This window comes from Stegostoma tigrinum, chromosome 6 (assembly GCF_030684315.1).
Source record: "Stegostoma tigrinum isolate sSteTig4 chromosome 6, sSteTig4.hap1, whole genome shotgun sequence".
In the NCBI taxonomy this organism is placed as follows: Eukaryota; Metazoa; Chordata; class Chondrichthyes; order Orectolobiformes; family Stegostomatidae; genus Stegostoma; species Stegostoma tigrinum.
Window position 1 is genome coordinate 6,942,870 of NC_081359.1, and position 18,012 is coordinate 6,960,881.

The 18,012-nt window shown below is 41.1% G+C and overlaps 1 protein-coding gene across 10 annotated transcripts in view; it reads right to left on the reverse strand.

Moving 5' to 3' along the window:
* Positions 1 to 668: 668 nt before the first annotated feature.
* The window catches only part of LOC125453333 (ETS-related transcription factor Elf-1-like), a 111,329-nt gene continuing 93,985 nt past the window's right edge, over positions 669 to 18,012 (reverse strand). For all 10 annotated transcript variants that reach the window (XM_048532749.2, XM_048532752.2, XM_048532751.2 and 7 more), the window contains 6 exons: positions 15,761 to 15,868; positions 10,908 to 11,084; positions 9,775 to 9,858; positions 6,971 to 7,163; positions 5,032 to 5,559; positions 669 to 2,261 (listed from right to left, as the gene is read on the reverse strand). In XM_048532749.2, coding sequence (XP_048388706.1) covers positions 1,667 to 2,261; positions 5,032 to 5,559; positions 6,971 to 7,163; positions 9,775 to 9,858; positions 10,908 to 11,084; positions 15,761 to 15,868 — 1,685 coding nt within the window. In that variant the 3' untranslated portion in view covers positions 669 to 1,666. The remainder of the gene's footprint in view (positions 2,262 to 5,031; positions 5,560 to 6,970; positions 7,164 to 9,774; positions 9,859 to 10,907; positions 11,085 to 15,760; positions 15,869 to 18,012) is intronic.

Here is an 18,012-nt window from a genome sequence, read left to right on the forward strand (position 1 = left end):
TAAATCCTTCTCTGCAATACTGAGAGGGAGCTGCATTATCATCAGTGTTGTCATTCAAATGATATGCCATAAGGTGTTGGGCTACCTGCTTGGTGGAATGTAAAAGATCCCATAACACAAAGTGAAGAACAACAGGCTTTTCTTCTGTGTTCTAACCAATATTGAGCTCTTAAATATCCACAAAACAGATTACTTGTCATTATCAGTTTGCTATTTTGTAAGTAGTTGCTGTGTTTTACATATGAAAGGCATTTGGCTGTGAATTAGCTTATCCTAAGGACACAAACATGTAAATGCATGACTTTTCTTAAAAAAATGCAATGTTGATCCAGCAGTTATCAAAAAAATAAGGATTAGATCTTGGGGAATTTGTTAATCTGTCTGGGTTAGCAGTGCACATCCACATCCTTTTACAAAGGACCTGCATTTGATTTTAATCACAGCTTTACAGAATTGTGAAACAAAAAAGAAATATTTAGACAGCAAAGGATCTCATTGGAGTACAAACAAAGTAATGGCAACCGTGTTCCAATATAACAACCAAGTCTGTAATTGCTAACAATTAATTAGTTAGTACACCTTTGAATAGGATATGGGATTCAATGAAAAAGGACCTTGATTTGGCATAAATCAATCACACACAAACTGAAATTGTAAACACATTAATATATAGCAACTAAAATGGTTTATTTTTGTTTTTAGTTTTGAACTTGGAGCCAGTGGAAATGTCAGTGGTTTTTATCAACTCGAAAACTATATAAAATGTACCTCAATTTGTTTTTTAAAAAGCTGGCAGAGTTTTCAAATATTGTTTCAACCTCAAAAATAGAACACGATATACATTATTTACAAAAGCCAAGAAATAAAATGTTTTCTAATATTTACACAGTTGAGCTCAAGGTTTCTGCTACAAAAAGAAAAAGCCCTTTAACAATGAAGGAATAAAAGCTTCTCTAAGTCAATACTATTTCCTTCAATCACCCATTAGACTCCCAATAAACAACAAAGGATGAAGAATGAAGATCACAACAAAACAACTTGAGTCTTCTGGTACTTCAGTTTCCATTTTAAATTCATCAGGTTAACAAAAAAAATTTCGATTTTTAAAAAAAATTAAGCAAAAATGAAGCTTACTCATCAGTATCAAGATACGTAACAGCACTAGCTTTTAGGTTTAATTGAAGCTCTCTTGAGCCTTATTAATAGACCCCATATTTACAATGCAATAAAATTCAACACAAACAATTCCAGTGCGAACAAAATGGAACTTCCCACACAAAGGCCATGCTGTGGCAATGCAGAATGGCTACAGACATACAGTTAAAGTTTGGCAGGATCAAATTATAGTCTAGATGCAGGGTAGTGTGCTTGATAAGTGTAAGAAATTCAGTTTCTATCACTCCAAACTTATCAAATAACAAATTCATACAAACAAACAACCAAAAGAGCGAATGGTTGTCCCAAGGTAATGTTTCATCCACTGTCACCTCCTCCAGTTTAGTAGCACCTTTTACCTGCAAACCCTTTATTTACAACATGAAACTAAACATGTTTTGAGTTGAATCTAGTCCACCAATCTGAAATTACATTTCTCAAGATCTAGTTTTTTAAAAAAAAAACAAAAAAAAGGTGGGAATGGAGGATGAGGAAGGGAAGCCTAACAAAGTCACTGTGTGTCCACCACGCTGTTCTCGCCTGCTCTAAATACCATGTGGCTAGGAAGCACACCCGCATTTGTGAGCACTATTACATGGGGCTGCTGGGTCTCATGCTCGCCTTGCTGGGTGGTTCCTTCCTGGCTCTCCTGCCTGGTTGAAGCTTGTTTCGCCTCTGGTGCTTTGATGACAGATGCAATGACTGTGCCTTGTGGCTGGCTCACAACCTGCTGACTGGCAGCAGCAAAGGTCACGACTGGAGTGGCAGCGCTTAGTGTGCCAGATGACGATATAGCTGGTGTTCCATTATTTGGTATTTGTGGGCTGGTTGGAAGAACGTGCTGATCGCTGGTACTACACAGAGCTAGAGACGTTGGCGTAACTATCTTTGCAGAGACTGAACTGCCTTGCAAAGCAATGTTTTCTTTCAGCACAGTGACTGGGTGAGAAGATGGAACTGTTTGGAAAACAAACTTGGGCGAGGACATTGCTAAATCAGTGCTTGTGATCACAGTTGTTAGGGGGACAGTTTGTAATGTGACTGTACCGACTCGCTGAGTTCCTGACGACACAACCACTGGAACCTGTGATGACAGCTTTAGTGTTCTGGGGAAAAGAACAAAGTTAACAAATCAGGGTGATATTTACAGTATCTTATGAATACTTTTCTCATTTTGGTCCACTTAAAGTAGCTCAAAAAGATATTATCCTCCTTCTCATTTGTTTGTTATCATTTGTGGGAATGTGTGTGTGCAACAAATGCTGCATGATTATTCTGCTGTCATTTTCCTGAAAGCTACTGCACACAAATCATCTCATAGCATCAGACTGCTCGGCGGCTAACGTCAGCACTTGATGTGCTATTCAATTTAATGATATAGAAACATTTTTATAGAAATACACTAAATATTGAGGCTTTTCTCTTGCTTCTCCCTGGTTTCCAAATGACTATTTTTTTTCAAACACTTCTAATCTGAACATTTTTTACATGCTGTGCATAGCTTGGTTTTTGATTAGAATGATGACAGGGGCCTACTGTTGATCAGAGACTATAAACACACTGTCAAGAGAGACTGGTTTTAAAGTGCTATAAATTCTGGAGCAGGGGTCCAGTGGAATTTAGTATCATTTGGGTATCTATATACTTTAAAAACAAACACATAAAACAAGATAACTATATTGCATCAAACAATTTTTTTGTGTAGTTCCATTTCCCCTGAACATGTGGTACAATGTGTATCAACTTGTGTAACCATCTTCGATAGTCTGATCACTTCAATTACTGAATGAATTATTTGTCTGCAAGAAAGACCAAAAATTGAAGATATAGTTTAATCTCTGATGGCCTAATGCCAGCTAGTGTACAGATAGAGCACAATAATTAGCCTTTGTTGCATCTAGACTTTTGCTTGATGTTGTCCGATTGTTCATAAATTGATATAGGCTACTTTGTGGGTTCTCCTGGCCTCGTTCCAGAAAACTGACTCCAATGAAGCATCATGTGGAAGGACAGTGAAAATACACTCTCCTTTACCTCCTTCAGTCCAAACCAATCTCACAGAGGTATTTTATTTGGATGATTAGCTCATCTGCACATTTCAATAACCATCCACCTTTCCTAAAGACTCAAGTATTAGTGAGAAACTTAGGCTGAGCATTATACAATTGGGATACACAGTCAATTCACAATAACCCTGGCCAGAAAGCTCAAGCACATATGGCAAAAAACATCCAGGAATTTGCAATTATGTGGGGGCACTGCTAACAATTTAGTAACAATTGTGGTATCAAATTCATATGTGTTTTCTGAGGCCACACTATCAAGACACTGGCACATTGGTCATACATAGAAGTATGAAAACTACCACCTCACTCCAAAAGGTCTACATTTCTGGTTCCCTTAAAGGGTAACGTTGGCTCACAGTCAACACCCTGAAGTAGAAAATAGGAGCAAATTACTACATGTTTAAATCTGTCTGGTAACAGAAAATGTTAGAAATCACGGCAGGTCAGGCAGCATTCATGCAGAGACAGCAAGCTAATGTTTCAAATCTAGATGAGGCTTCATCAAAGCTGATGATTTGATCATAAGGGACAAATTATGTTCTGATGACATTCAAAAGAATCTAGTAAAACCTACGCGACTAGCTCTCTTTTTAAGAACAATTCATTGCAATGGAGTATTCTATTTGGAATTCTGGTTTCAGGAGTTCAATTTAGTCCAGAAATCATTTTAAGAATCATAAAATTGCTACAGTGTTGAATCAGGCCATTTGGCCCAACAAGTGCGCACCAATCTGCCAAAAAGTGTCCCACCCAAACTCACTCCCCCCTACCCTATCCCTGCATTTCCCATGGCTAATCTGCACATCCCTGAACACTACGGACAATTTAGCATGGCCAATCCACCTAACTTACAAAATGTATGGATTATGGAAGGAAACCAGAGCACCCAGAGGAAACCCATGCAGACACAGGGAGAACGTGCATACTCCACACAGACAGTTGCCCAAGGCTGGAATTGAACCCAAGGTCCTGGCGTTGTGAGGCAACAGTGCTAACCACTGAGCTACTGCGCTGCTCCTATTAATCTTCGAGAGTCTGAAGTGATAGATAACAACATCAATACACAGACATTCATCCCCCTCAAACCTGTTCCATCATTCTGTCCTATCTTTATTTACTCAGCTTTGCCCATTTCATGAAAACTCTGAATAGTAGTCTATCAATCTCAAACTTGAACTCCAACTAGCCAAGCATCTACAGAATTTTGGGGGAGATGTTCCAAATTTCATTCAACTGTGTTAAACTTTGTAACTTTTCAAAATGAATAACAGTGTACTTTAGATGTTAAACAAGTGAAATAAAAGTAGGGAACATTGGAAGTGGTCAGATCAGGTAGCTTGTATGGAGTTTCAGGTCAATGTCTGCACTTCTGAATGGAGAAATGTGAGGTGTAATGTGGGATGGGGCAAAGGGAAGCTCTGTGAAAGGTGGGGGAAGGTGGGAGAACTGGAATGACAGAAGTGTCAAGTATTACAGCGAAAGGGGTGATGAGGAAAGAAAAGAAATAAAAGGTGTTCTTCAAGCCATTATGCAGGTGTCTGACATATTAAAAATGGAAGAGAAAAACTGTAACATGCAAAGAAAAAGAAACTAAAATGTGAGGAATGAATCTGTGATCTGAAAATGAACTCTGCATTAGATTTTCATTCTCATTTCATTCTCTCCTGAACATTGGTTTCTAACTTGTAGGTTCTGCCTCCTGGTCCAGGATCTGCCCCCACCAGACAACCTTATGATTTCTTCATTATTTCATCTAGGCTTTGACCCTTTGTTCTCTATAGGAACGCTGTCTTAAACGGCTTGTCTTTACCTCACTGATGGAGCAGATGATACATTCATCGGCGCGGAGACAGGTAAGTTTCTGGTGATGACCTTTTGGCCTTCATGCCGAGGTGATGCTGACTGTACAACCTGTACAGTCTTGAGGATGCTGGTTGGCTGCACCTTTTGAGTGGGATGAGCGCCCTTCACCATTTCCGATGGCAGTAGGTGTGCTGACCGCTGCACAGTCTCCTCTACCGCTGCCTTCACAGGCGTGACCACAGCAGTGGGCTGCAGTAAAGCTTTCTGGATGCCTGACGTCACACATGAAGTAACCCTGGGTTGCTGGGTTTGGACACTACTCATGACGACCGAGGACAAGACAGTTGGAGATGAATAGGCCGCCGATGCTGACGGAAGCACACAGGCTGCAAGATTAGGGGGATTCTCCTGGGTGTCGGAAGTGAAGCTGGGGTCGTCATCATCAATGTTCACTAGGTTCTTGGGCATCTCTTTGAACTGGTAGACTAACCGTTGTCCCTCCACCTTGGCAAGGATTCCCCTTTGGTAATAATACCTGTAAAGAAAGCATAGTTGTAGTCAAATTTGGAAATATATACAAATGCATCACACTAAAGATGACACTACTACACGACAGAATTTCTAGGGCTTCTAAGTTGAACAATAAAATGTGATGTAGAAACTGAGCATCATAAGGGGTGTTTCCATGCTGTATGACCCTTCTGCCCAAGTCGTCCATTTCAACCAGGCTTCCCAAATTAAACTAGTTCCACTTGCTTGCATTTGGCCTATTTCCCTCTATATCTTTCATACTCAAGTACCTGTCCAAATGTCTTTTAAATGTTGTAACTGTCCCTGAACCTACCACTTCCTCTGGCAGCTCATTCCACATACAACCATCCTTTGGTTCTCAACTTTTTAACCTTGAACAGTTACTCCTTATCTACTCTGCCCAGTTTTCTCCCAATTTTAACACCTCTACAGATTGTGCTTGTATCTGTTTTGAGAGCTGATGTTTCTGAACAGGTCACCAGCCTCTCGTCACCATGGTGTGCTGCCAATTTGCTAAATTTCTTTACCAAACTCACAAGCCAAAGGATTAACCCTGGTTCGATGATATCAAGAGACAGTACCAGGCACACAAAAAAAGGCCATATTACCCATCAAGCCTGCGCCGACCCTCTGAAGAGCATCCTACCTCTATCCCTATTCCTATTCCTGTAACTGTGCATAACCCACTTAGCCTACATGCCCCCAGGTACCACAGGGTAGTTTAGCATGGCCAATTCATTTCATCTGCACATCTTTGTACTGTGGCAGGAAACCAGAGCATCCAGAGGATAATCCACACAGACACAGGGGGAACGTGCAAACTTCACACAGATAGTCACCCGAGGCTGGAGGTGAGCCCTGATCTCCAGTGATGGGAGGTAGCAGCGCTAACTACTGAGCCACCCCGATGAAAAATAAAGAGGCACCTTGCTACGTAGACAAGCTTAGCAAACCTAATGGACAAGGTCAAAATTCTGCCATGCACAATTCTGAATGGTGGTGACTAATTACACAGATGTCTCTATCTACAACAACTGTGGAACCAACAAAGTTGGTGCACAAGGTAAGGTGAAGCAACTGCCATCACCTCTAGCTGGAAGAACCAAATCAACGACAAATCTCAGCCTCCTCTCAAGGTTTCCACTATTATCAGAGGCAATTTTCAAAATTCGATTCACTACACTCGAGATTAAGAAATAGTTGAGCATATTAAACACAGTTACATTCCAGCTCTTTTCATGGAACAAATGTGCTGCTAAGAACTTGGAGAGTCAGGTTTTCCACTTTCTGTGATGGTGTCCACTTTCTAAAATGCTTCTTGATTACTTCTCTCCTACATTTACTAGTAACAGACGAGACCCCTCACCGATACATGCTGGTCTATCATACCCTATCGGTACATGAAAATAACTTACCTGAGAGCTCTACCCATAGTCTCGTAATTCATGTCTGGCTTATTTTTGTGTTTTCCCCAAAGTCTGGACACAGCTTTTGAGTCAACCAGCTTGAAGATGCCCTTTTCTCTCTGAGTCCATTTGATGTAGCGAGGACATGTACTCTTGTCCTGAAGCAAAGCCAGCAGGAATTCCCAGAGGTAGATTGTGTTTCCTGCATTTTTATAATAATGTGGTTAGAGGTTAGGTCTGAAGGTGAATGTGTACTTAACGAATGATGATTAAGTGCAGGAAATGTAGCAACCATTTTATAAAAAAGATCAAACCATAACAGGAAGACTGAGCAGTTGATTAATGAAAAGATTAATCTCATGATTTGTGCAGAGCAAACTCCAAATGAAGCAATAATGTGATAACCAGATAATCTTCATCTACACTGGTCAAGATACTGAGGAGAACTGTTTTCTTCTTTGAATAGCATGTTCTACATCCTGCTCAGAGGAAGTTAGGGTATCAGATTAATGTCTTATCTGAGAAGAAGTATCTTCGACACTGAGGCATATTCTGAGTATGCACAGGTGGGTCAGTCTATATTGTGTGCCCTAGACTGATAGCTGTCTCTTGTCTTCCTGACGGAGACAGGAAAGTGTTACCACTGGGTCAAGACGGACATATTAAGGCGAATGATATTGACAGAGGGACAAATGTTGGTAGACAAGGACAGATTTCTCTGCTGTGGAAACCGTGACATGATTTATTACATTGCCCAGAGATAAGGCGTCAGTTTGAAAGATGTTACCTGTGGCAATGCAACACTCCTCCCTTCACAACTCTCGACAAGTAAAGTACTGACTGAGCAAACAATCCTTCAGTTTCCCATGAAATATTATTTTTGAGGATCAAAGGCATTTTTGGAATACATATGATGAACTGAAGCCGCAACCACACTGTGGGCCATTGCAAAAGGAACACTTCAAATGTCCATTGGTGGAGGGTTAACAGGAATGAGAGCAACTGTGCATTTACGTTACCCAAGGGCAGTATTACTGCTTGCACCACATCCTCCAAACCTTTTCCAGTACCTTTTTGAGCCTCCATATTGTTATGTCTTCCATAGAATCCCCACAGTGTGAAAACAGGCCCTTCAGCCCAATTAGTCCACACCGACCCCGGGAAATTCCCACACAGACCCATTCCCCAAACCCACCTAATCTGCACATCCTTGAACACTATGAGCAATTTAGCATGGCCAATTCACATAGCCTGCACATCTTTGGACTGTGGAAGGAAACAGGAGCACCCGAAGGAAACCCACACAGACACAGGGAGAATGTGCAAACTTCACACAGACAGTTGCCTGAGGAGGCATCAAACCCAGGACCCTGGGACTGTGAGGCAGCATTACTAACCACTGAATGACTGTGTTGCCCTCTGAAGTCCAGAGGGATACAAAAGGAAAGAACAAGTCATGAGAAGTGAGAATGACGCATATTCTAAGCTCTATCTTACTGGAAGAAACTTACTTCAGCACTGACCTTTCAAAACTCAAGTTAAATTCTTTGTTGCAGGCTAGATGAGCCATCATTTTTGAACAATTGGATGTGCTCCTCTGACACTGGTGGGTCAACATCAGAACCCATTATGTTCCATATATTCTTTGCGACGCTGAAAATGAGCAACTATTTTAACAACCTCACTTTTTGTAAAGCTCCCTGTCTACAGGATTCTAGTACAGTGTATCCATTTGTACAAGAAATTATCATTGAATATCATAGATTCCCTACAGTGTGGAAACAGACCCTTCAGCCCAACAAGTCCACACCGACCCTCAGGAGCATCCCACCCAGACGCATCCCCCTGTAACCCACCTAATCTACATATCCCTGAACACTGTAGGTAATATAGCACGGCCAATCCACCTAGCCTGCATATCTTTGGACTGTGGGAGGAAACCGGAGCACCTGGAGGAAACCCATGCAGACAGATGCCTCAGGGTGGAATCAAACCTGGGTCTCTGGCACTGTGAAGCAACACACTGAGCCACTGTGTTGCCCCAAATTAGTCGTGTAGACTTCGTGAGGAGTGGGTAGGTCAAACTAAGCATAAAAAAAGTCATGAAACACAGCACAACGTTCCTCAAAATGAATTCCTCTCGGGTCAGCTTTGGTACTGCACCCAACTGTTTGAGATGCAGGGAGCACACTAACCTAACAGGGAATTGGTCGAAAAGATGAAGTAGAGCTAATTTACAAGAAGCAAATCTTGAAACCATGATTGCTGCTTTGGGATGGAGGTGTGTTAACCAAAAAAGTCACCGTTTTTCTTGTTTCAATGCTTAGCCAAAAAAAATATATACTGAAGTGTGAGAAAATCAAGAAGTCCACTCAGGTATTACAAAATAAAGCAATGTAAATGATTCTACTCGGGTTGGCAGCTCTGCAATATGTATGGTGTCTTTACCACGTACATCTACCACTCTCAGTGTGTGCAGAAATGCAAGATGTGGTGAGATTTTATCAATTTAAATCATGTGAAATAAGAGGAGAGCATTTCATTGCTAGAATTAATGTTTGAACTTTGTTTGGTGCTGATGGCTTTTAAAAAGGCATGATTTAAAACACTGGATGGGCACCACGACGTTTCCTTTTGGATCCTCACCTTTGCTCAAGAGTTTGTGTGAGGAATGCAAGTTAATCTACACAACATCAATAAAACTAGGATCCAGTTTCAATGGTGCTCCATCAAGAAGCTACCTAACAATTTATTATCTTCAGCTGGAACCTTTAACAACATAGACTCTGTTTCCAAACACCATAATGGATTACCTTTGCCATCTTTGTTCTTTCGTTTCGCAGGGAAGTCTGGATTTGTTACCGGTGAGGCTGGACGTAAAGCTTTGGGTTTTCGTCCTGGAATCAAAGTATTTGAGGTTTCGATTAATTTTACATGTGAACAGAAATAAGTTAGGAATAAGAGCAACGCCAATGGTGCAAGTAAAATTTTAAGGGGTGAACAAAATTGATCCAAAAGCACTTTCCACATGTACAAAAGAAAAATCATACATCACTCTGGTAATCTAATGTAGCCCCTTCAAATTGCCCTGGATTTGTACAGAACCAAACACAACAACAGTAACATCAAAAGAACTGCGGATGCTGTAAATCAGGAACAAAAACAGAAGTTGCTGCAAAAACTCAGCAGGTCTGGCAGTATCTGTGGAGAGAAAAGTTAGCGTTTCAGGTCAAGTGACCCTTTCTCAAAACACAGCACACTCCTGATTTCCACTGAACAACTGACACATGCCATCTCTCATTTAAAAATAAATACATCCCACATGTTGAAATTGGCTTGCTCACTGCAATGATGTATTAATCGTTAGTGCCACTCGAAACATTCCCCCAGGGCTGGAGTGTTTCTGTCCATGCAATTGAAACGATTGTTGATTAAACTCCAAGTTCAAAATGGATCAGTATTTTATACTTCCATGATGATTTTAGAAAATTCTCTGTTGCACCAACTCAAAAGCAGGAATTCTCTATTGCGATGATTTGTCGCTGGGGATCTGAGTTCAAATCCCACCATGGTGGATGGTGGAATTTGATTTCAATACAAAAATAATCTGGAATCACGGAATTATTGCTAATGATCAGAAAATCACATCTGGCTCTCTAGTGAAACTAAAGTCCTTACTTGGTCTGGCCTATGTGTGATTCCAGGCTCACTGCAATGTGATTGACTTACAACTACTCTCCAGGCAATCAGGGATGGGTAATAAATGCTGGTAGAGCCAATGATGCCACATCCCATGAAGAAATTTCAAAGTTAATTCTCAGTTTACACCGATACTGAGTGGCAGTACAATCATCTGTTCTGTGAATGCCCACTAACTGACCAATGTGATCCATTTGAAAATGCATGTAGATGGTGACCTCCTCCTTGTTCTGTGCCAAAGACTGACCTTTCCTTTTTTTGGTTTGCTCCAATGATTCACTGACCACTTCCTGATGGGCAGCTTCCTGCATCAGGATAATCTCTTGTGCATTCTCCACCACTTCAGGAACTCCATCAGCCCGCACAGAGATGTGTGTGATGGGAGGTGTGTCCACTCGACTTGTTGAAGGCACGAACACATGAGCTGAGAAAGGAGAGATGGGGGGGGGGGGCGGGGAAGAAAATAAATCAGTGGATCTAGTTACCACAGCAAAGCTTGAACTATGAGAATTTGAAATGGTGGGTACTGGGTCAGTTGTCATTGGATTATTATTTGACAATTGCTCCAAAAGCAAGCTATGAGGACATCAATAATACTGTCAAACTAACTTGTTGTTTAAAATGCACAAGTCACTCTGCAGCTGGCATGTGACTAGAAGATACAAGTAATTTGTGCCATTTTACCTCAGATAGATGCACAAAGCTCACTGCATCCATATTTAGTTCCCCTCTGATAACAGGGGCCCTCCAATGGTTACAGTGACAGAGGTTAGGGTTAGTCACTAAACAGCCATAATTCCACTCATTTTGTTTACCAAATAACCAGACCCACAGATTACTTCAAAATACAGAAACTCAATTGTTACAAGAACAAGGACTATTTCGTTGAAATTGGGCATTTGGAAAGATTTAAGATGTGAATGGAAAAGAGGAGGTAACATTAGTGAGGACAAAACATGTCAAGAATTGCAAGAGTGTGTTCCAATTAATAACTTTACTTTTTTAAAAATTCAAACTATCAATAGTTGAAAGGATGACAATCAAGATTTCACATTTCATTACATTTAACTTAAAAAATTATTAAAGAGACTATTGACTACATAATATCTTTACAGACAACTTTACTTTAAAACACAGAACACTAAAGCTGAGATAACATGCTGTAGAGCTGGGATGAACACAGCAGGCCAAGCAGTATCAGAGGAGCAGGAGAGCTGATGTTTCGGGTCTAGACCCTTTCCCAGAACGTCAGCTTTCCTGCTCCTCTGATGCTGCTTGACCTGCTGTGTTCATCCAGCTCTACACGGTATAATCTCAGATTCTCCAGCATCTGCAGTTCCTACTATCTCTGAAATATTAAAGTTGTGTTTTTGTTTTGGCACAACTGAGAAGAAACACTTCACAGCTGTACCTTACAACATCTTAAGTGGAATCCTGACTTAATAGCCCAATGAAACAACTGGATGAAGTATCATTAGGGAAACATTCAGGAGAGAATGATTACAATATTGTTCTTTTAGATGAGCTGTCGGAAAAGGCCAAGGAGCGACCCAGAGTAAGAATAATTAATTGGGAGAAACCCAATTTCAGCTGGGCTCTGGCTCAGAGGGGAACTAAGAAGAGAAATAAGAGCAGCAAAGACAGAAACAATAGAAGGGAAGATTGATAACAAACATAAAAAGGGAATCCTAGTGTCTTCCACAGGCATAGAAATATTAAAAAAAAAGTGAAAAAGAGGAGGAGGATCAAACAAGAGGTAGAAGCATGGGTGAAGTAATAGGTAACTACTTTGTACTTCTGTAAACAAGAAACGTTGGAAATCACAGCAGGTCAGGCAGCATCTGTGGAAAGAGAGCAAGCTGATGTTTCGACGAAGGGTCATCCAGACTTGAAACATTAGCTTGCTGTTCCTCCACGGTTGCTGCCTGACCTGCTGTGACTTCCAGCATTTGCGATTTTCAGTACAGATTCCAGCATTTGTAGTAATTTGTTCCTACTTTATATTTCTCACTGGCTTCAATATCATTTTCTTTGGTAAGAGAAATACACAGATTCTGATTGGGTTAAAAATTGAAGAAGAGGAGGTATTAGAAAGACTAGGGTCTTGAGATGAAGGCCAGTGCAGCCTGGAGGCTAGGTGCCAGTGTGGACTGGTTTGGACGGACAGTTGTTCTGAACTTCTTGTTTCTCTATTTTCTAATTTATTCCCTTGATCTGTAATGCTGGGCCTTTTATTTCGTTATTTTTCTAGTTGTTTTTCCGAAGAACTTGTACCCAAGAATATCTACCCAAGTATCTTGTACCCAAGGTGGCAACATTAGTGACGACTTATAAACTTTTCACTGCACTCACGTGAGTACGTGACAATAAAGTTCATAGTTCACCACGACAGGATCAGATCGGGCTCAGAAAAGAATGCAAGGATAAGCTCAGCACATATAAACCTATCAGTCAGTTTACCATCAGTGGGTGGGAATATTTTAAGAAAACAATTGTCTGGAACAAAAATTAAAAGCCACTTGGACACAGGTAGATTCAATTAAGAGAAACAACATTAGATTGTTGAAATCAAGTGGTGTTTAAATTCTTGGATTGAATTTTTTGATAATGTTCCAGACAGAGTTATTGAGGGTTATACACGCAATATGGTGCAAATGGGCAGCTGAGGGGTGCTTACTAGAGTGCCACAAAGCTGCAAAATTAAACCCCGTGGAATAAGAGTCGCAGCATCGCTACGAAGTTAGTTGAGTGATGGGAAACAGTGTAGTAATCAGGACTGAACTGAATGTTGTGCCTTCAAAATCCACAGCCTCAGAACTGGGCCAGTGCGGGACAAGACAATCCATTGAGCCAAGAGAGATCACATGCCTAAGAAACAGCACAGGCTTGTTGCCTGTGCTATCCCATCACAAAATCGAACACACGGCCTGTCCGACATTCCTGAAGAGAATTGAGGTCTTGTTGGTAAAAACTTGTTGCAGGACACCAGCACCTCTTGGTATGCTCAGAGTGATGGAGGGGGAAGGAATCTATCTAGCACGCCAAACTACGTAATCTTTGTTCATAGCCAGCAGTAAACCCTGGCAAAAGCACCTAATCCAACAGTAACAAGTAGTTACTAAGTACTGACTTTTTAAAATGCACCTCAAAAGTCACACTGTTGGGACAAGACAGGGCAGTGGATGACCTTAAACTGGGAATACCCTCAGTACTGCACTACAGCGGGTGGCGAGCCACAGAGATTGCTGGGCTGGTGAGTGTGCCAGACAGTGAGTTTGCCTAGGGTTCAGTTTTAGGACCTCTGCTTATATTGTTCTAAATTATTCACTAGGCCTGGGTGCACAGAGTACAATTTTAAAATGTATATATAACTAAAAACCCGAGATGTATTGTGAACTGTGAGGAGAGTAGTGATGAGAGTTCAAGAGGGTACAAGCCAACTGATGGAGTGCGTGGATTCATAGCAGATGAACTTGAATTCAGAGAATTGTGCGCTGATGCATCTTGGTAGGAACAATTAGAAAGGACAACTTAAAATAAGTGGGTATAATTCTAAAGGAAACAGGACAATCTGCAGGTATATGTTCACAAATCACTGAAGGGGGGGGGGGGGGGGTGTGGGAGCAGGTTGAAAGTGCTGTTAGTGCCTTCCAGTTCCTGAGCTTTATAAATAGAGGAGCAGAGTGAGTACAAAAGCACGTTGGTCATGTGAACCTTTAAAATACACGAGACAGCTTCAAGTGGATGATAAAGTGTGGTGCCCAGAAGTGGACATTAGGAAGGATTTGAAGGCTTTAAAGAGAGTTCGTAAAAGATTTATGAAAATGATTTCAAGGAGAAGGCTTCAGTCACACACAGATACTTTGGAGAAAATGAGGTTGTTTGTCTTGGTGAAGGAGAAAGTTGAGAGGACACATTCAAACTCATGTGGAGACTAGAAAGAGTAGATAGAAAATACTCCCGGTTACAGAACAGACAAGACCCTGAAGGCATTGGTTTCAAGTGATTAGTTAAAAAAAAAATCAGAGGAGACGGGAGGAAAAAACCTTTTTAAACCGGCAAACTTTTTAAAACCACCTTTTCACATGATTCTATAACCCGTACAGTCATGTAGGTTTGGCCACTGATGACTTGAATATTGATGAGTGCAGCAAGTGAAGGTCATAACATCGAGATGGTGTCTCTGCAGGTCTGGGTGTTGCATGGGGATCTATCTATGGTGTTTGGTGCAACCTACATTTGGAAGCAGTGCACCAACTTTGTCATCCTGCCAGAGGCTTTCTCATCCAGAAAATAATTCAGATGTCTACCTTGGTGAACAAAGCATCAGCCACCATGCAACGGTGCACTGCAATGTCCCCAGGGGCAGCAGGAAGGAATTTCAAGATGGAAAAACCTCAGAGCAGTGGCAGAGGTTCTCTGCAAACCCGGAGGCAGATTGAAGGAAATGCTACCAATGCTGTTCCTGTTGAACTCTGGTCCAAAAAGGCACAACTCTCAAGTCATTTGCAGACAGACATGTCTGGAACAGAACTGAGAGAATAATCACAGATGCAGAACATTAGAGTGCCGTGAAGGAACCTGATTTGTTGCATCTCCTGAAATTACCAGGCTCCCAAATGAAAGAATGACAATTATTCATTTTAACAGGTTGATTGAGGGGGTGATAAGGACAGCAGGAGGCTGTGACGGGGAAATTGTGAGTGCAATAGGAACTATCCAGATTTTTGCCATCAAACACTGAAGACGGTCACATTTACACACTTCCTGGGCCACTAATTGGAAAAGGACCACAATAAAAACCATACAATTAAAAACTGAGGTTACCATGCTAAGACAGCTGCAAGGTAGATAAATTCTTGAAGAGTCAGGGAATCAAGGGTCATGAGGAATGGGTAGGAAGGTAGATGAAAGGAATGTTGGATCAGACTCAAAGGACAGAACAGTGTTTTCGTTATTGTCTTATGGAACATATCAAACCACTGTTATGGCACCAAGCATTGGTAATCCGTGTACAACTGATTCCAAGTTGTAATGTATTCTGTAATTAAACAGTTAATATTTTATACAATTATAAAGGCGCTTTGAACCAGTACTCACTTATCCTTTTCTCTTCAAAGGGAGGGCCAGGTGAGTCCATATTAAGCAGTGCCTCAGCAGCCTCAATTGTTTCCATTGTTTCGTCGCCATTTTGACATGAAGCCTCCACTGCAACACCAGAAACACAGATAATTAACGGTGACATGTCCAAGCATGATAAACTTATGACATAATAATCACAGTGGCTGAGAAAGGAAAATTAAATCCCTGCCCTCAACTCATCCCAGCTCTTTCTTCATGCCAGACGTTCCTGCCCCTTTCTGACTCTAGCCTCTTAGTGTCATCTTAAGCTACTCCATTTAGCTACACACTCTCTCAAAAGACTCTTCAAAGCCACATTTAGTGACCTGGCGTTCTATCTCATCACAGATCGCTGCTTAACAGATGTGTACTGAAGCAAAACGAAGTTAAACAAACAGAACATCCAAAATAGACCATAGTAACTGATATGATCATAGAGGTACTATGCTAAAACTTAGGTTGCAAGAAAATCTTGAAAAAAAAATCAGCAGTTTAACCACAGAATCCTCCACATTTTTCACCTAGTATTACGAAACATTTTTCCCCTTCAAGGTGCTACATTACCATCAGTTTTGTGGGTAAGTGTATTAGTTATAAACTTACTAATGCTGCTAATTGGCATCAGAATGGCTAACAGAGATTAAACAGGTCCCAACGTGCGCACACAAGAAGGAGGAAATAAAAGGGAAAAGGGGGGAAGAGGGATGCAGAAGATCACAGATGAGGCAGAACAGGGAGCTACATCAGCACATACAGTACAGGCATGAATACCGCTATCAAGTGAACACACAAGGAGAGGAATACAAGGAGGAAGAACGATTGTACTTTCATACATTCAAAATATGCAGAATGGGGGAATGAATGAAATGAAGTCACTATAAGAGGTGGGGGGGGGGGGGGGGGGGTGGAAAAATCAAACCTTTTGACTTAACCCTGGACAGAGAGTGTCACAAAGATGGCCACCTGTTTCAATGTCATAGATTCTAAAGATCTACAACACTGAAAAAGATCTTTTGGTCCATCACGTTCACACAAGTCTAAAGTTAGCACTGCTGCCTCCAGGGACCAGGGTTCGATTTCATCCTCAGGTGGCTGTCCATGTGGAGTCTGCACACTGTCCCTGTGTCAGTGTGGGTTTCCGCCCGCAGTCCAAAAGATGCACAGGCTAGGCAGATTGGCAGCTCCAGATTGCCTGTAATGACCAGGGACACGCAGGTTAGGTGGGTTAGCCCACGCAGTCTCCATGATGCCCGTATAGTCAACAGGAAAAAAACAATTTGGTTGCCATCAACACTGGGTATCATTTTTGGAAGTTGGATTTCAAAATAAATGCAGGTGGAGTTGGTTACTTCTGTAAAAGGTTTACTTTCTTAAAAAAAAAATCAGAAAATCCTTCCAGAACAGTGATTTAAATAAACATTTTGTCAGAGAGCAGGTCACAGTGAATGCCCATGATCTTAACAGAGAGATATCTGTAGCGTTGAGTTTACAAAAAGATGGATTAAATACTCAAGACCATTAGTTTTCTTATCCCAGATTCTTCTGAACTGAAGAGTAAGTTTGTTTTTTAAAATTCAGTCCAGAAGATAATGTTGAGTTTAGAAACAAGTTTATTTCCCTTCCAGGAAGGGGACTGAGGGAAGTTCAAGGAATAAATCTCAGCACAATCCGAGCCAGCACTGTTTCTTTGGCAATCTGCAGGTTATTAAAACCAAGAAGATTGAGGCTCTCAGATATGAGAGAATTTCACGCCAGCAGATTTACAAAAGATTTGTCAAATTGTCTCAGTTTCCACTGCATGGAAACTATCAGGAGTCAGTTAAACCAAACGTTAAAGAGTAGAGATGTGGCTCCAAGTTCTCTAGCCTTGTGTCTCTGTAACAGATACTGTTGAGATAAGGATTTTTACTGCGGATCAAAGTCATTTCAACTGTCTGCAATATTTAGATAGCCTATTTTTTAAAACAAAACATTTTGCCCAGTAAATTTTTTACTCTGTTAAAGCAAATCTGTAGCTTTAAAAAATGTCTCAGTGACTAATTGCTACATCATTAACCGACCAAACAACAAAAGCCAAATTTCATTCTAGGATCTGACGTGTCCAGCAATACCACTGTTGGAATCTCTCGCGCTCTCTCTCTCTCTCTCTCTCTCTCTCTCTCTCTCTCTCATTCACACTCATACTTGCAAGATTCCTGAAACACTAAATGCAAAGGAATGCAAAAGGAAAA